General features: G+C 37.0%; 1 protein-coding gene across 4 annotated transcripts in view; it reads right to left on the bottom strand.

Moving 5' to 3' along the window:
• Window positions 1-17,142, bottom strand: part of ANKIB1 (ankyrin repeat and IBR domain containing 1) — a 157,915-nt gene that overhangs the window by 92,902 nt on the left and 47,871 nt on the right. For 2 of the 4 annotated variants that reach the window (XM_024990530.2, XM_024990529.2), the window contains exon 2: window positions 8,360-8,637. In XM_024990530.2, coding sequence (XP_024846298.1) covers window positions 8,360-8,547 — 188 coding nt within the window. In that variant the 5' untranslated portion in view covers window positions 8,548-8,637. Of the gene's footprint in view, window positions 1-8,359; window positions 8,638-17,142 lie in introns of those variants that run through there. The other 2 variants (NM_001192052.2, XM_024990532.2) reach the window with 2 other exon arrangements.

Here is a 17,142-nt window from a genome sequence, read left to right as displayed (position 1 = left end):
TTCTTGCCTGGAGAAGCCCAGGGATGGCAGAGCCTGGTGGACTGCCGTGTACGGTGTCTCACAGAGTTGGACAGACTGAAGCGACTTAGCAGCAGCAGAAGCAGCAGGTTGGTCATAACTTTTCTTCCAAGGAGTAAGTGTCTTTTAATTTCATGGCTGCAGTCACCATCTGCAGTGATTCTGGAGCCCCCAAAAATAAAGTCAGCCACTGTTTCCACTATTTCCCCATTTATTTGCCATGAAGTGATGGGACCGGATGCCATGATCTTAGTTTTCTGAATGCTGAGCTTTAAACCACCTTTTTCACTCTCCTCTTTCACTTTTACCAAGAGGCTCTTTAGTTCTTCTTCACTCTCTGGCATAAGGGTGGTGTCATCTGTATACCTGAGGTTATTGATATTTCTCCCGGCAATCTTGATTCCAGCTTGTGCTTCCTCCAGCCCAGGGTTTCTCATGATGTACTCTGCAGATAAGTTAAATAAGCAGGGTGACAATATACAGCCTTGATGTACTCCTTTCCCTATTTGGAACCAGTCTGTTGTTCCATGTTCAGTTCTAACTGTTGCTTCCTGACCTGCATACAGATTTCTCAAGAGGCAGGTCAGGTGGTCTGGTATTCCCATCTCTTTCAGAATTTTCCACAGTTTGTGGTGAGCCACACAGTCAAAGGCTTTGGCATAGTCAATAAAGCAGAAATAGATGTTTTTCTGGAACTCTCGTGCTTTTTAAGTGTTAAGTGACAGAATGTTAAGAGTTATTTAATTACAAAATTGACCAAACAATTAAAATAATAATATGATTTGTGTTTTTCTCTGCCCTCAATAAATTTTGAAAAAAGATACACAGATTAAAGAAATTAGAGTTGTCTACTCTTAGGAAACGAGAGCAATAAAGTAATTTCTGATTCTAAGACAGGATGTTAAAGGCTTTAATAACAAAATTATCAATCACTGACCTCCAAACAATTAAGAAAAAAGAAAAAACAAACACTTAAGACTGAAATTGAAAATATAGAGTAAAACTATAAGTATAAAGTATATGGCCAAATCATAAAAACAGTAATTTTAAAGAGAATATATAGTCACCTTTTCTTCAGGTCTTTAAACACTCATCAACAGAATGATAAGCAGAAGCTGGAGACAAATACATCCCTTCTTAGAGAAACCAATAATATTGATCAAATCATCAATTTTTAAACTTTCTGGTAGTAGACTGTTATAACTTTTACAAATTTAAAAATTACTGAAGATTCGTGTTGAGAAACTGGGATTGATATATACACACTGCTGCTGCTGCTGTTGCTAAGTCGCTTCAGTTGTGTCCGACTCTGTGCGACCCCATAGATGGCAGCCCACCAGGATCCCCCATCCCTGGGACTCTCCAGGCAAGAACACTGGAGTGGGTTGCCATTTCCTTCTCCAATGCATGAAAGTGAAAAATGAAAGTGAAGTCACTCAGTCGTGTCCCACTCTTCGATACCCCCCATGGACTGCAGCCAACCAGGCTCCTCCATCCATGGGATTTTCCAGGCACGAGTACTGGAGTGGGTTGCCATTGCCGTCTCCGTATTATTTTACACACTACTATGTAGCCAGGCTTCAGCAATACGTGAACCGTGAACTTCCAGATGTTCAAGCTGGTTTTAAAAAAGGCAGAGGAACCAGAGATCAAATTGCCAACATCCGCTGGATCATCAAAAAAGCAAGAGAGTTCCAGAAAAACACCTATTTCTGCTTTATTGACTATGCCAAAGCCTTTGACTGTGTGGCTCACCACAAACTGTGGAAAATTCTGAAAGAGATGGGAATACCAGACCACCTGACCTGCCTCTTGAGAAATCTGTATGCAGGTCAGGAAGCAACAGTTAGAACTGAACATGGAAAAACAGACTGGTTCCAAATAGGAAAAGGAGTACATCAAGGCTGTATATTGTCACCCTGCTTATTTAACTTAAATGCAGAGTACATCAGGAGAAATGCTGGGCTGGAAGAAGCACAAGCTGGAATCAAGACTGCTGGGAGAAATATCAATAAGCTCAGATATGCAGACGACACCACCCTTATGGCAGAAAGTGGAGAAGAACTAAAAAGCCTCTTGATGAAAGTGAAAGTGGAGAGTGAAAAAGTTGGCGTAAATCTCAAGAGTCAGAAAACGAAGATCATGGCATCTGGTCCCATCACTTCAGGGGAAACAGATGGGGAAACAGTGTTAGACTGTATTTTGGGGGGGCTCCAAAATCCCTGCAGATGGTGACTGCAGCCATGAAATTAAAAGACGCTTGCTCCTTGGAAGAAAAGTTATGACCAACCTAGATAGCATATTCAAAAGCAGAGACATTACTTTGCCAACAAAGGTCCATCTAGTCAAGGCTATGGTTTTTCCAGTGGTCATGTATGGATGTGAGAGTTGGACTGTGAAGAAAGCTGAGTGCCGAAGAATTGATGCTTTTGAACTGTGGTGTTGGAGAAGACTCTTGAGAGTCCCTTGGACTGCAAGGAGATCCAACCAGTCCATCCTAAAGATTATTAGCCTTGGGATTTCTTTGGAAGGAATGATGCTAAAGCTGAAACTCCAGTACTTTGGCCACCTCATGCGAAGAGTTGACTCACTGGAAAAGACTCTGATGCTGGGGGGGTTGGGGGCAGGAGGAGAAGGGGACAAAAGAGGATGAGATGGCTGGATGGCATCACTGACTCGATGGACGTGAGTCTGGGTGAACTCTGGGAGTTGGTGACGGACAGGGAGGCCTGGCGTGCTGCACTTCATGGGGTCGCAAACTAAGCTACTGAACTGAACTGAACTGACTGATAAAGTATTTTAGTGTGTAGTATTTTACACACTACTATATGTAAAATAGATAACTATAATAATGACTGATTTTATAACACAGAGAACTCTACTGAAGACTCTATAATGACTTTTATAGGAAAAGAATGTAAAAAAGACTGGATACATGTATATGAATAACTGATTCACTCTGCTGTAAAGCGGAAACTAACACATTGTAAATCAACTATACTCCAATAAAAATTTTTAAAAAAGATCTCTAAGAGCCTTTGTTTATGTGAGAGATATTCATCATATTAAAAATTAAAATAAATTTATCCATTAAAAATAAACTCATTATATATTTGACATTCCTAATATCCTAAAATCAAAAATAACTATATTTTTTAAAAAATTAAGTGAACACAAAGGCATTGTTTTACATGTTTACAAATCTTTTTTAACATTTGGCTAACAGAAAACAGATTCTCATAGTATTAAATCAGTTATGATATGTTTCGTTTGGGTTGATGCATATGAAGAAAATCCAGCCTTATATAATTAGAAAAGAGAGAAATGTTTTAAAATAGCCTTTTTAGATAAGTGTGACTGTTCATATTTGATACCAAAAACTCAACAAGTGGTCATTTCTTAGATTACCTGCAATGTAAAATCTGAAATCTTATCAATGAACTTTTGCAATGTTTAAAAATCTACTGGTTTACCTTATGTTTTGAACAAATCTTTTACCCATGCATAACTGCAAAAAATCATATACTTACCTTGAAAAATACTAATTCACTAAGTTATACAGATCTTCTAGATTCTGTCACATTTCATTATAGAGTATTTTAAAAACTCATGTTAATTTATATCACTGCCAATCTTATTTAGTAAGTCCCTAAGTACTGTGAAGCTGTCAAGCTTAAGGCAGTAAATATAAGTTTTCAAAATTCCAATACTCACTGGCAAGCTCAAATGTTTTCATGAAAAAATAAGCATCAACATTTCAACTCACACCTCAAACCACAGTACAAGTGTTATTCCTCAAAGCTATCAGCAGACAAGAGCAGAAGGACTTTGTGCATTTTTCTCATTTACAGACTAATAAAAAGATGTGTACTCAAGGACGGAGATTAATTAACATTAGTAATTCTACTGCTTCATCGAGGAGATTTTAAGTAAAATTGGCTTTTTTTTTTTAAAACAGCAAGTGGCCGGCAGTGAGGAATACAGTAATTACTTAAGGTTCGGTGCCACTGCCTTGATTCACCCAAAAGCGTTGGCAGTTTTATCCTCCATTTTCTGCACTAACATCACAAATGTCAACACAGTGAAAAAGGCAAATAACATCTCAAAATTAGTATTGATTTAAATACTAAAAATAGTTTTGATCTACTTTACCTCTACAAGTCCTCAGAACGCACTTTAAGACTCATTGGATTAGACAGGAAAACAACCTAAATGTCCGCTGACAGACGAACAGCTAGAAAATATGTGGTGCATATATACAGTGAAATATTTACTAGTCAGCCATAAAAAAGAATGAAACAAAGCTCCTGGAGCAACATGGACGGACACAGAGACCACCATAATAAGTGAAGCAAGTCAGAAAGACAAAGTCAAACCTCATATGATATTACTGGATCTAAAATGTGATGCAAATAAACCTAAATATGAAACAGAAACGAAATCAAGGGCACAGAGAACAGACTGGTGGTTACCAAGGGGAAGCGGGTGGGGGAGGGCAGGAGTGAGAGTCTGAGATTAGCAGATGCAAACTGGTATATACAGAAAGGAGAAACAACGAGTCCCACTGTATAGAACAGGGAACTACATTCAACATCCTGTGACAAACTATAATGGAAAACATATGAAAAAGAATATATGTATGACTGAATCACTTTATTGTACAGAAATTTATACAGCATTGCAAATCAACTACACTTGAATAAAACTAAAAAAAAAAAGACTCAATGGATTAGATACATCTCTTAAATAAAGTTTTCCAATTGTATAAAGTATATTTTAAATTATACTATAAATGATTAAAAAGTATTTTCCTACTTGAGTTCTTTTATGTTAAAATAGACATATTACCTTAGTAATAACATTCAAAAACATTTTACTGTGGTATTCTAAGAAAGTTTTAATTAATCACATAAGAAGATCTGATATTAAATGTTATTGTTAGTGTTCAATATTCAGAACCTAAAGCAACAGTTTCATAATCTTACTGAAAATGTTCAAATCAAAAACAAAGACTGAACAGACTAATCAAGAGTTAATCTCCTTAGAGCATTACTGTTCAGCAGTGTATTTGTAATATTTACAATCTAATCAAAGAGATGAATTTAATAACAACTGGACGATTTAAAATCTAAGTTATAGGAATTTCTGAGAACAATACTGCAGGTCAGAACAGTTGGTAATGAATTCATAAAAAGGCAGAAATCAAGTAAGGACTTAAAGGACAGGGAATTAGAGAAGAAACAAGACATTTCAGAATCAGGGATTAACAATAAAGCTAAGGGGATGGCATTTTTAAAAGTGGGAAAAGCAAGAGGGAAGGCAACCAGTCTGACTGATATGATCATGTTGGAGAATAAAGAGAGATTAGGCTGACTCGGCAGAATGAGGGCAGAGAAAAAATAAGGCTTCAGAAGCCAAGTAAAATGAGGCAAACAATAGTGTACCGCCATAGTTTTCTTATGACAGAACGTTGAGAAGGATAAACTTTTAGCAAGATTAACCTGAACACGAGACCTGAAGAGGAAAAGACTTGCAAAAGGAACATTTAGGAGTCAAGTACTTTCAGTACTGGAAGAAGGGGTTGATAAGAGTAAACAAACTTTTAGGCAACAGGAATGGAAAGACATGAACCCATCAGATAAGACGGAGTGAAATCTGCATTAGTAACAGGTTAGGTAAAGGAGATGAGTAAGTCAAGGATAATCTGAAGATATTTAGGGTTACAAATTTGAGAAATAATACTATACACTATGCTATGCTATGCTAAGTCACTTCAGTCGTGTCTGACTCTGTGTGACCCCATAGACGGCAGCCCACCAGGCTCCCCCGTCCCTGGGATTCTCCAGGCAAGAACACTGGAGTGGGTTGCCATTTCCTTCTCCAATGCATGGAAGTGGAAAGTGAAAGTGAAGTCACTCAGTCGTGTCCGACTCCTAGTGACCCCATGGACTGCAGCCTACCAGGCTCCTCCGTCCATGGGATTTTCCAGGCAAGAGTACTGGAGTGGGGTGCCACTGCCTTCTCCGAACCTATACACTAGGTATCATGAAACATAACACATTCATTTAATTATACAAGCTTAATATTTTAGAGACAAGGAAACTGAAATCCAGAGTAACTAATTTGTCTTGCTAATAAGTGTTTTAGGATTCCAGGGGGTGCTAGTGGTAAAGAACCCACCCGCCAATGCAGGAGATGAAAGAGATGTGGGTTCAATCCCTGAGTCAGGAAGATCCCCTGGAGAAGGGCACGGCAACCCACTCCAGTATTTTTGCTTGGAGAATCCCATGGACAGAGGAGCCTGGTGGGCTACAGTCCACGGGGTCACACAGAGTTGGACACAACTGAAACGACTTAGCACAGTAAGTGTTTTAGGCATTCCTGACATACAGGCTTATCTGACTATAGAGATAAGATGCTATCATAGTGTTGAAAGCCTAAAGACTACAGTCATCTGCCTAAATGGGCAGTTAGCTTTGCCATTTACAAGCTGCCGAGTTCTGACAAGTTGTTTAATCTTTCTGAGCTTCAGTTTTCTCACTTCTGAAATGCGGATGATAAACGACCTTATAGCCCTAGAATGAGAATTAAATGAGACAAGGCACGTAGAGCAGTTAGTAGTGCCTAGAAAACAGTTAAGCCCTCAACACGTTTGCCATTATTTTATTAGTACAATATGTCAGTGTAATTAACATAGGGAACATCCATTTTTGAAAGAAAAAATGTAAAATTTCAAACAAGATTAGGTGGCAGTGGCTTCTAAGTGGGTATTTTTAGAGAAATGAAAATAAGAGATAACTGAAAAATGGAGAGGTAATAGAAATATCTCTTTTTAAATCAAGAAATACCTATTTTATTTTTAAGAGGTTACAAAAATACCTACTTGATAATCATAGGCCTGAATAAACTAAGTTATTCATGGAATTTTTCTCATTTACAAATCCTGATCCTAAAGACAGTATCTGTGCAATGACTTTTAGAAAGGTTCTATTTACTTTGTGTAAGATACTATGCTAGACGCTAGAAGTACAAAGAAAGTCCTTTTAAAAAGCTGTAATTTAGGTAGGCAAAGAGTAGGTTTACAAATTTACAAAACCAATGGGTAGTGTATACCACACAAGTAATAAACAAAAAAGAACCACAGAAGTTCAAAAGAAGACTGAAGTTCCTTGCGGACTGAAGTTCCTTACAGGCTGTGACAGGAATAAGACAGATAAAGAATGCCTAGGACCCTGCTGTTAAGTCACTTTAGCCTGCCAGACTTCTTTGTCCATGGAATTCTCCAGGCAAGAATACTGGAGTGGGTTGCCATTTCCTTCTCCAAGAGATCTTCCCGACCCAGGGACTTAACCCGCATCTCCTACATTAGCAGGCAGATTCTTTACCACTGAGTCACCCGGGAAGCCCAGGACATTGAAGGAAGGCTAAAATTTAGGTAAGAAAGAGAAAGCTGAGAGGAGAGATACTCCCAGGAAACAGCATTATGAATGTGGCAGACAGAACACCCCTGGCATGATTCAGGGATACCAGAAACAGCAGCTTAATTTGAACAACAAATTTGTATAAAAAGAAATAGAAAAAGGATTGAAAAGCTTTTTGTCAAGTTCTAAAGTACTCAGAATGCCGATTTAAGAATTATATTTCACTGCATAAGCAAAGAATTGTTTCTTTCTCTTCTACCACCAGACTTCCACAGCTGCACAATCTACTACTAAAAACACTACATTTATTTTGGAACTACTTTTCTATCCTTTGCTTCTTTCATCTTATAAGTTAGCAAATAGCAAATTTAATTCCCATGTAATTAAGAAGAATTCACATACTGCTATCACTAATGCTTTCTTCCTAAAGAGATTTTTTTTTTAAGTTTCTTAGTATTGATATTTTCAGTTCCAAGAAAATGTTTTACTTTTAGCAAAGTCTTTTCTGGTAACTGAACCTTTTAAAAGAAGGAAACTCAAATCTGATCAAGACTAGGTAAGGGAAACACATCAGTTTTTCAACTTAAATTGCCTTGGACACCATTCCCTGCAATTTTTTGATAGATGACAAGTACTTTTCTGGAACTGAAACATTGTAAATTAAAACACTACACTGTTATAAAGAATTCATACTATGAAACATACTGAGGATCAAAATGTATTTACAGTAAAAAGAATATGTGAACTAACCTCAGAAATGAAACACATAATAAAAAAATCATACTTAATAATTTAGGCATATTCAGTTTTACAAAGTTTAGTTCACTATAATACCACATAAGGCATGTATTCTCAAAGACCAGAGCGGTTTTTTTCCCCTTTCTCTAATCTGTTACTAATTGGTTTCCAGTAATACTTACCCTAATATTCTATTCATTCCATGTCTAGCAGCATAGTGTAACGGAGTATTGTGCTGGTAGGGCTCCCCATAAGATGTATTTGGATCAAGGGATTCTTTTAGCTGAGGGTTGCTTTCGTATATTTGGCAGGCCAGGTTTTCATCACCATTGATGAGTGCTTTACGGAATTTGGTGGTTGAACTTCCCATGTTTTGTTTTGCTTTTTTCTGATAGGCAATGGCACTTTTTCCGTCACCCTTCAGCCACTTCTTAAAGGCTTCTGCAACATGTTTCACATTCTAATGGAGGAAAAAAATATTAGATTGTAAAACCAGTAATTATGAAGCAGTATCCTAAGGAAAAAATACCACAATTAGGAATATTAATAAAATCTATGAAGCATATGTAAGGGAAAGAATTATGTTTTACCAAATTTATCTTAATAGCCAAAAAAAAATCTCTAATGTTTAATATTGCCCAAACTAACTTCTTAAACTGCAATATATTCCCATACAGAAAGTGACGGTTTCACAGGCTGTACTTTATACTATAAAGTTACGTATATACATGGTCTTTTCAATTTTCTCCTTCACAGAGGCAGGAAATGAGTTTGATTTGAAATTTATGGTTGAATATACTTAAATTCTTGTATAAATTACATATAAATCGGATTCAGCCAATTTCTAGAATAATGAAAAATACAGGAAATTTTGTTCATATAAGAACTCCAAAAAATGTTAAATTACAATAAAGTAAAATGAAATTGTTCAGTACTTAGAAGGACTTCAAAGAAAAGATTTTTCACATGTAAATACAGAGGGCTATACAACTCACAGCAAATGAATAAAACTAACTACAACTAATTACACTCAGAATAATGAAATAGTGATTATTCTACCATAATACCATTACATTTATTTTCTTCTACTGTAAATAATTCAAAACAAGGCTGAAAACATGAACTGTTTATGACGACTGTATTTGGAAAGAGGTTATAATAAAGATCACAGGTATTTACTACTGAAGCAATGTGAGGTGGGTAGGGGAAAGACAAGAAAACAATCATTTAATTTGGAGTATGAAATCTCAAACTAGCTATGTAATTGTAACTACCCTTCTAATGCCTCAGGTTACATCTATACAGTAAAAGGAAATAACCATTTCTTAAGGAAAATAGTCAGGATTATGAGAGTTACTTATTTAAGTACCTACCACAGACCTTGGCTAGTATGCTTAATAAATGCTACTTTTGTTCCATTCCAATAAATGTTTCTGAATCTAGTCTTCAGCCATTATCAAAACCAGTCATAAAGGAAACAGCCTATGCAAAGGAAGGTATGAAACAAAAGGTTTATTCAAATGGTGAGTACTGCTAATAGAATATAAAACTGAAAATAGGTTGTGGCCAGACTAAGAAATGTGTCCTTTAACCGGTAAAGAATGGACGAAAGTGAAAGTGAAAATCACTCAAAGAGTAAGAAATATGTCTTTCCCTAATTTCCTGATTATCTTTTAATTGTGAAGGGCTCTATAATTTTTTTTTCTTCTTCATTTGGTGGCTCAGAGGTTAAAGCGTCTGCCTCCAATGCGGAAGACCCGGGTTCGATCCCTGGGTTGGGAAGATCCCCTGGAGAAGGAAATGGCAACCCACTCCAGTATTCTTGCCTGGAGAATCCCATGGACGGAGGAGCCTGGTGGGCTACAGTCCACGGGGTCGCAAAGAGTCGGACATGACTGAGCGACTTCCCTTTCACGTTCTATAATTTTTGCTTTTAATAAGAAAGAAATATGTCTTTCTTATTCTTTATTTTTTGTGGATATAAGGTAACACTTCAATAGTATATGTGACATTTAAACTATACCTCCACTTGTATTAATTAATGTTTGCACTCAGGGATTTTTGTTTACAATGAATTATACTATGGCTCAAATTTTAAAAATTACAGTAAGAGGGTTAAGCTCAAGGGTCATATGTTAGGGGGGTGGAGGTGCATAGAACCAGCTGCTACAATAAGTAACCTTACAAGGGAGTGTAAGATTCCTCAATAGACTCTTCCAGTTCAACATTGTATTTCTAAAGGTTATCTTTAGTACCAGTTAAATTAAGAGTAGGAGCCAATTACTTTGTTGAAGCCAACCTTCAGCCCATAATAATGACTTTAAAAATAGTTTACTTTTGTAGTAAAAGGTAACATATTAGGAGATAGATATTTATTTTTAAACAACTTCATCTTCTATAAAGGATTTCTGGGAGTAGTTTATTAATTTAAGCGCACTTGAGTTTTTGAGGCAGTTTATTAACCTATCAATGAGGAAACTGGGAGACATGCACTGAATCACAGAAGTAGAAAAGACTATATTTAAATCATACCAGCCTATCTTTCCAAATAGGAAAGCTTTTGAACATTCATGGGTTGTTGCTTGCCTTCATCATTATCTTATTGCTCTTGTCCAAGTCTAATGCTTCAGTAAGACTGAAATTTATACTACAGAATGTACAGTTTACAGTACCTCTAAACAAAGCGAGGTTTAGTGCAGGTATCAGCAAACTTTTCCCATAAAGACCAGATAGTAAAGTATCTACTTGTGAGTCATATGGCTCCCTGAGTCATATGATCTGTCTTAAGTACTCAACTCGGCTGTTACAGCTTGAAAGCCACAGACAGTATCTAATCGTAGAATAGCTGCGGTTGTGTTCTATAAATTTAATTTACAAAAGTAAGATCCGAGATGTGGTCCATAAGCTGTAGGTTGCCAGACAACCCCTGATGTGGTGGAAGGAAAATAGCAGGTTTGGAATCCCACATCTACTTGTTAGTACTAATAACACAAATCATTTAACCTCTCTGTACCTTAATTTTTTCTTATGTGAAAAAGGTGTAAGGCCACCTACCCTGTGGAATTGTCAAGATTATCTAGGTTAAGTATGTAATACAGTGCATAGTAGGTACTCACTAAATTTTATCTCCTTCTCCTATCTGCAAGCCATTGGTTAAGCGTTGCTGCCTTTAAAGAACTCAATACTCGAATTCTTTTCAAAAGACAGTGAAACCTTAAGAAAAATGTCACCTACTCTAAGTTCTATATCAGAACTGATATGTACCTGGTAGTCTAAACTTCATCATTTATTAGGGGTCTGACCTTTGACAAGATAAAAACTATGTATTTTTTTCAACAGTCTTCTGTATCAAAGTTAACTCCTCTTTCACTTATTTTCTAGGTCACTGCCAGTATTAACAAAGGTCTCTCCAGTGTAACTGCACTTATAAATACTAAGTGAAAGGTATACAAAATTTAGAACAAAGCCAGAGCAGGAGACAGAATCTCACACTGGAGGTACATGGAAACACACACATACACACATATAAGGCAGGGAGCAAGAGGTCTTTTGGAAAAGACCCTGATGCTGGGAAAGACTGAAGGCGGGAGGAGAAGGGGATGACAGAGGATGAGATGGTTGGATGGCATCACCAACCGCATGGACATGGGTTTGGGTGGACTCTGGGAGCTGGTGATGGATAGGGAGGCCTGGCGCGCTGTGGTTCATGGGATCGCAGAGTCGGACACGACTGAGCAAATGAACTGAACTGAGGAGGTCTTACTCCAAAATGTTGCTACAAATGCAATATAGTTAAGTGATTTGGGAATTAGCTTACCTAACTGCATATTAAATTGAAGTCAAGTGTGGCTTTAATCTTGGTGGCTTCCTGCAAGACGTTCATGAACGTCTGTCTGCAGTCTACAGCAAAACTTGTGGGTATTAGAGAATACTATCAAAATGATCTGAGCTGAGAAAAACCTCTTAACTAAGACAGCAACTTCCCTGTAAGGTGTATTCCAGAAATAAAATGTCCAGACAAACATGAAAGTATTATGCTGACAACTCTGGAAAACTCGCTGCGGCAGTTTGGCTGCCTGAGGTTTCTGAGCAACCAAGGAAAGAGATAATCCAGCAAATTCTGGCTGCTGCCGGATACCATTTATATCTATACAGCTTTCACTGTATGGAAAAGGATGCTGCAGTTAGTAAAGAAATGAAAACAGCTGCAAAGGGCAGCAACTGAGTGCCTCTTTTTGCCAAACTGGCAGATGAACACTGAAAACAGCTAGCATGAGGTCCATGGTGGAAAACTGTTCAAACACGGGATACAACCACTGCACAGCATCACTCTTAGAGTTATTCTATTTCCTATTAAAACTTAATTATCTGCAATGATCAGAGGATTCTAAGTTCTAAACTCCCCGCTAGTAAAATTTTCAAGTAGCTACAATTTTTCTTAGACGGTATTCAGCTTTCATACATTTGACTTTACAACCACTGAAAATATGTAGTGCTCAAAATGAATATTTTGGGCTCTCATGTTAAGATAATGTCAGTGAAGAGCTCAATTTTATAACTTTGGCATATCTGGTTATTTAGCAGTGTTTGCTTTCATAATTTTTGAATACCATATTGTCTTTATTTCCTGAACATAGGTAAAAATGTTAAGTTGGAAGCATTTTAGTGTGCTGTGAAGAAATAAAAAAGATAAATATAACACACCATTTACAAAAGGTTAGAAATTTGTAAACAAATATTAAGAAGTAATAATTATGAGATGAAAACAAGATGGTGGAATAGAAAAGACTTGAGCTCACCTCATCTAGAACCTACCAAAAAAGATACTGTAGCTCCAAAGACAAAGAAAAAGCCACAATGAGATGGTAGGGGGCAAATTCATAATGTAATCAAATCACAACTTGCAAACTGCAAAATAATTATATCATGAAGTTCTCCTACAGAAGAGGAAGTTCTGAACCCCATATCACGCACCCCGCTCCGGGAAGGACTCATGCAAGGACTCATGCGCTCTAGGATCTAAGGTGAAGAAGTGACTCCACAGGACCCTGGAGGTCTTTGAAAGGTCTCCTGAGGAAGCGGGGGTCGGCTGACGCTCACTTGGGGACAAGGACGCAGTGCCAGAGGCCCCAGGTGGGGGCTCTTCTGGAGGTCACCATTTTGGCACTGGAACCTTGTCTCGCCTGTAGGCGCCAGTGGTGGGATGCCTCAGGCTAAAAAACCAACATGGTGGGAGCACAGCCCTACCCAACAGCTGACAGGTGGCCTGACGTCCTCCTGAGCCCACAACTGCCTCTCCACACATCCCTTGACAGAGCCTTGATAACCAGAGGGCTCAGGCGCCAGTCCCTGGACCAATCTCATCCACCAGGGGGCACATAATCCAGTAATCATGATACCTACTCAAAGGTGTTGAAAACCCACAGCCACACAAAAACCTGCAAATGGCTGTTTTCTGTAGTTGTTTAATCACTCATGCATATCCAACTCTTTGCAACCCCATGGACTGTAGCCTGCCAGGCTCCTCTGTCCATGTGATTTTCCAGGCAACAATACTAGACTGGGCTGCTATTTCCTTCTCCAGGAGATTTTCCTGACCCAGGAATGGAACCCGTGTCTCCTGCACTCACAGGCAGATTCGTTACTGTTGAGCAACCAGGGGAGCCCACTTGGATGTCTACGGCAGCTCTATTCATAACTACCAAAAACTTGGGAGCAAATAAGATGCCCTTAAGTAAGTAAATGAATAAATTAACTGTGGTACATGCAGACAATGGTATAGAATTCAGCACTATAAAGAAATGAGCTATCAAATTATGAAAACACATGAGGAACCTTAATTGTACATTAGTAATAAAGAGAAGCCAAAAGGCTACCGACCACAAGATTCCAACTACATGACATTCTGGAAAAAGATAAAACTATCCAGTTTTAAAAAGATGAGTGATCACCAGGGCTGGGGGCAAGGGAAGGCTGAATTGCTAAGAGTCAGACACGACTGAGTGACTTCACTTTCACTTTTCACTTTCCTGCATTGGAGAAGGAAATGGTAACCCACTCCAGTGTTCTTGCCTGGAGAATCCCAGGGACGGGGGACACTGGTGGGCTGCCGTCTATGGGGTCGCACAGAGTCGGACATGACTGAAGTGACTTAGCAGCAGCAGTAGCAGCAGTGAATTTTTAAGGTATTGAAAGTATGCTGTATGATATTCTAATGATGGAATATCATTATATTAACAATATAAATAATACATGCATGTTATTATAATAATTAATATATTATTTATACATGTCTATATTATTAGTACATGTATCCAAATCTACAGAATGTTAAACACTTAAGAGTGAATCCAAAGGTACGCTGGATTTTGAGTGATTCTGTCGTGTTAACGTAGGGTTCACCAGCTTAACAAGTCGGCCATTCTGGTGAGTACTGCTGATAATGGAGGGGACCATGCATGCATGGGGTTAGGGGTGTGTGGGAAACCTCAGTGTCTTCCTTTTAATTTTGCTGTGAAACTATAAAGCCCTAAACAAGAGATTCTTAAAAAAAAAAAAAAAAAAAGACCAGATTTCTTTATGTTAATCTCTGGGCATTTGCTTCCTTGACAATACAATGAACACGAGTTACTGTGAAAAATAAAACTGAAAGTAAAGTATTTAGCACAGTGACTAACAAAGAAGGCATTTCATAAGTCTGTGTACTTTCCCTTGGGTGTGTGTGCGTGTGTGTGCGCTTTTCCCAGAAGCCACTTCATAATTACTTATTGGTTCAGAACTTTAGGATAGTTGAAAGAGTTAGAAATTTAACCAACAGATAGGTTGTAAATGACTGTCCAAATCTAAGTTGTGAGAAAACTTCCAAATAATATTTTATCATTATGTACTTATAACTCATTTCTGAATAGTGCTGGAAACTAAAATTACTTAAGTAAACCAATACACATGCATTAAAAAGAAACAAACAGAAAAGACAAGGAAATATATGCCAAGGACACAGGATAAATTTATGTTAGCCTTTTATGACAACTAAATTAAGGAATCTAAATAACATTAGATGAGATTTCTAAAATTTATAGGGAACTCACACAACAATCAATCCACATTCACTGCTGGTGTGCCTGTGTGATATAGTTTCCATAATGAAGGGATATTTTACCTCACTTGAAAAATGTTAGGTTAAAATTAGTTCATTTTAAACCAAAATTTTCATTAGTTCAGTTCAGTTGCTCAGTCGTTGTCTGACTCTTTGCGACCCCCTGGACTGCAGCACGCCGGGCTTCCCTGTCTATCACCAGCTCCCGGACTTTACTCAAACTCATGTCCATGGAGTTGGTGATGCCTTCCAACCATCTCATCCTCAGTCGTCCCCTTCTCCTCCCACCTTCAATCTTTCCCAGCATCAGGGTCTTTTCCAGTGAGTCAGTTCTTCATATCAGGTGGCCAAATTACTTACACATACTTATAAGTATACTTATAAGTATTTCATACTTCTACAAAATTGACAAATATATTATTTAATATTGTTAAAAAGGTTTATTCCCCACTATCAAGATCCTGATTTTAATTTAGGGTGTTCTGCCCACAGGAAATTCAAGACTAAGAGGAAATCAATTCTTTTTATGCAAACTAATGTTCTCTCAAGGTTTTCCTATTAAAAATGAGCTTAAAACTTCATAATGATTCTTATAATTTACAATGTTAGAAAGCTCTAGGGAAAATTTTAAAAATTAGAAGAAAAAGTAACACTGAAAGTATGTGAGTACCTAAAATCTATGACTTTAAACAGTATATTCTAAATATACATTACTAGTATTAGAATTACGCTACACATAAATGATTCTTTTAATTGTTACTATCATAGTTTTTATTTACTATGTTGAGTATAAGTCGAAAGTATGGTACTGTCTGGTCTTTCTAACTTCTGAAACTGTGTATGCATGTTAAAAATGGAATCAAATTCCAATTTTTGGAGTTTTAAATTTTGTAACATTTACAGATAAACATCTGATCTCTCAGCATTGGAAAGTTATTAGCATCATCTACTATAGAACCATACGAAGAGAAGTGGAGAAAACAAAAGAAGGGAAGCTGCCAGTTTTCTTCTCCTGTCTTTTATTCATAATAAGCTATCTGAAGATCACCAACAGGGAAAAGGATGAGTGATTGATAATCTCTGATGTCAACACCCTACTTATATATTCAAGTGAGAGGGAAACCCAGGGGGTAACAAAGCTTGGATCTTGCTTGCTGATCATCCTCCAGATAAAAGTGAGATAAATAAAAACATCATTGTTTTTCTATTTCCCAAATATAAAATGGATCCCTTTTCCAAAATTTCATTTTCAGTTCCTTGTATGGAACTTAAAACCTAATTTTAGAAACTGCTTCATTTTATTTCTAGAGCGTATCTAAAGAAAGTTATTTCAATGCATGAAAATTCATAAACTAAGTGTTCATAACTCAAGAAATAACAGAACTTACAATCTCCTCAAAAAAGAAAAATTACTAGAAATACCTAAAATGCAATAAATGAATTACACTTCAAAATAAAATCACAATGAGTTTTAAGTCTTAAAAAAAAACTTTTCAATATCTCTTATCATAAACTAGTCAAATAGAGTATTATTTTAACTTTCAATTTAAGAGGAGAATATATGTCCACTTGAATCTAAAATATACAAAAGAAAATTATTCTAACACTCAAACACACAAGTAGCTCAACTGCTTTAAAATTTTCAATTTCCAAGAAACTATGAACAAATGTTTCTCAGTTTAGCTTCCAATTAAGTAAATTATGGTAAATTCATTCAACAGAATGCTGGGATACATTAATTAAAATCATTTTTATAATTTTATATTCTGTGGAAAAAAGCCTTTACCATAAATGTTATATATACTATCATCACCACTTAAAAAATATATATTTATAGAAAAAGACTAAGGAAATACGTATTACCCTATT

Source organism: Bos taurus, chromosome 4 (assembly GCF_002263795.3).
Source record: "Bos taurus isolate L1 Dominette 01449 registration number 42190680 breed Hereford chromosome 4, ARS-UCD2.0, whole genome shotgun sequence".
Classification (NCBI taxonomy): Eukaryota; Metazoa; Chordata; class Mammalia; order Artiodactyla; family Bovidae; genus Bos; species Bos taurus.
This window is presented reverse-complemented; position numbering and strand designations above follow the sequence as displayed.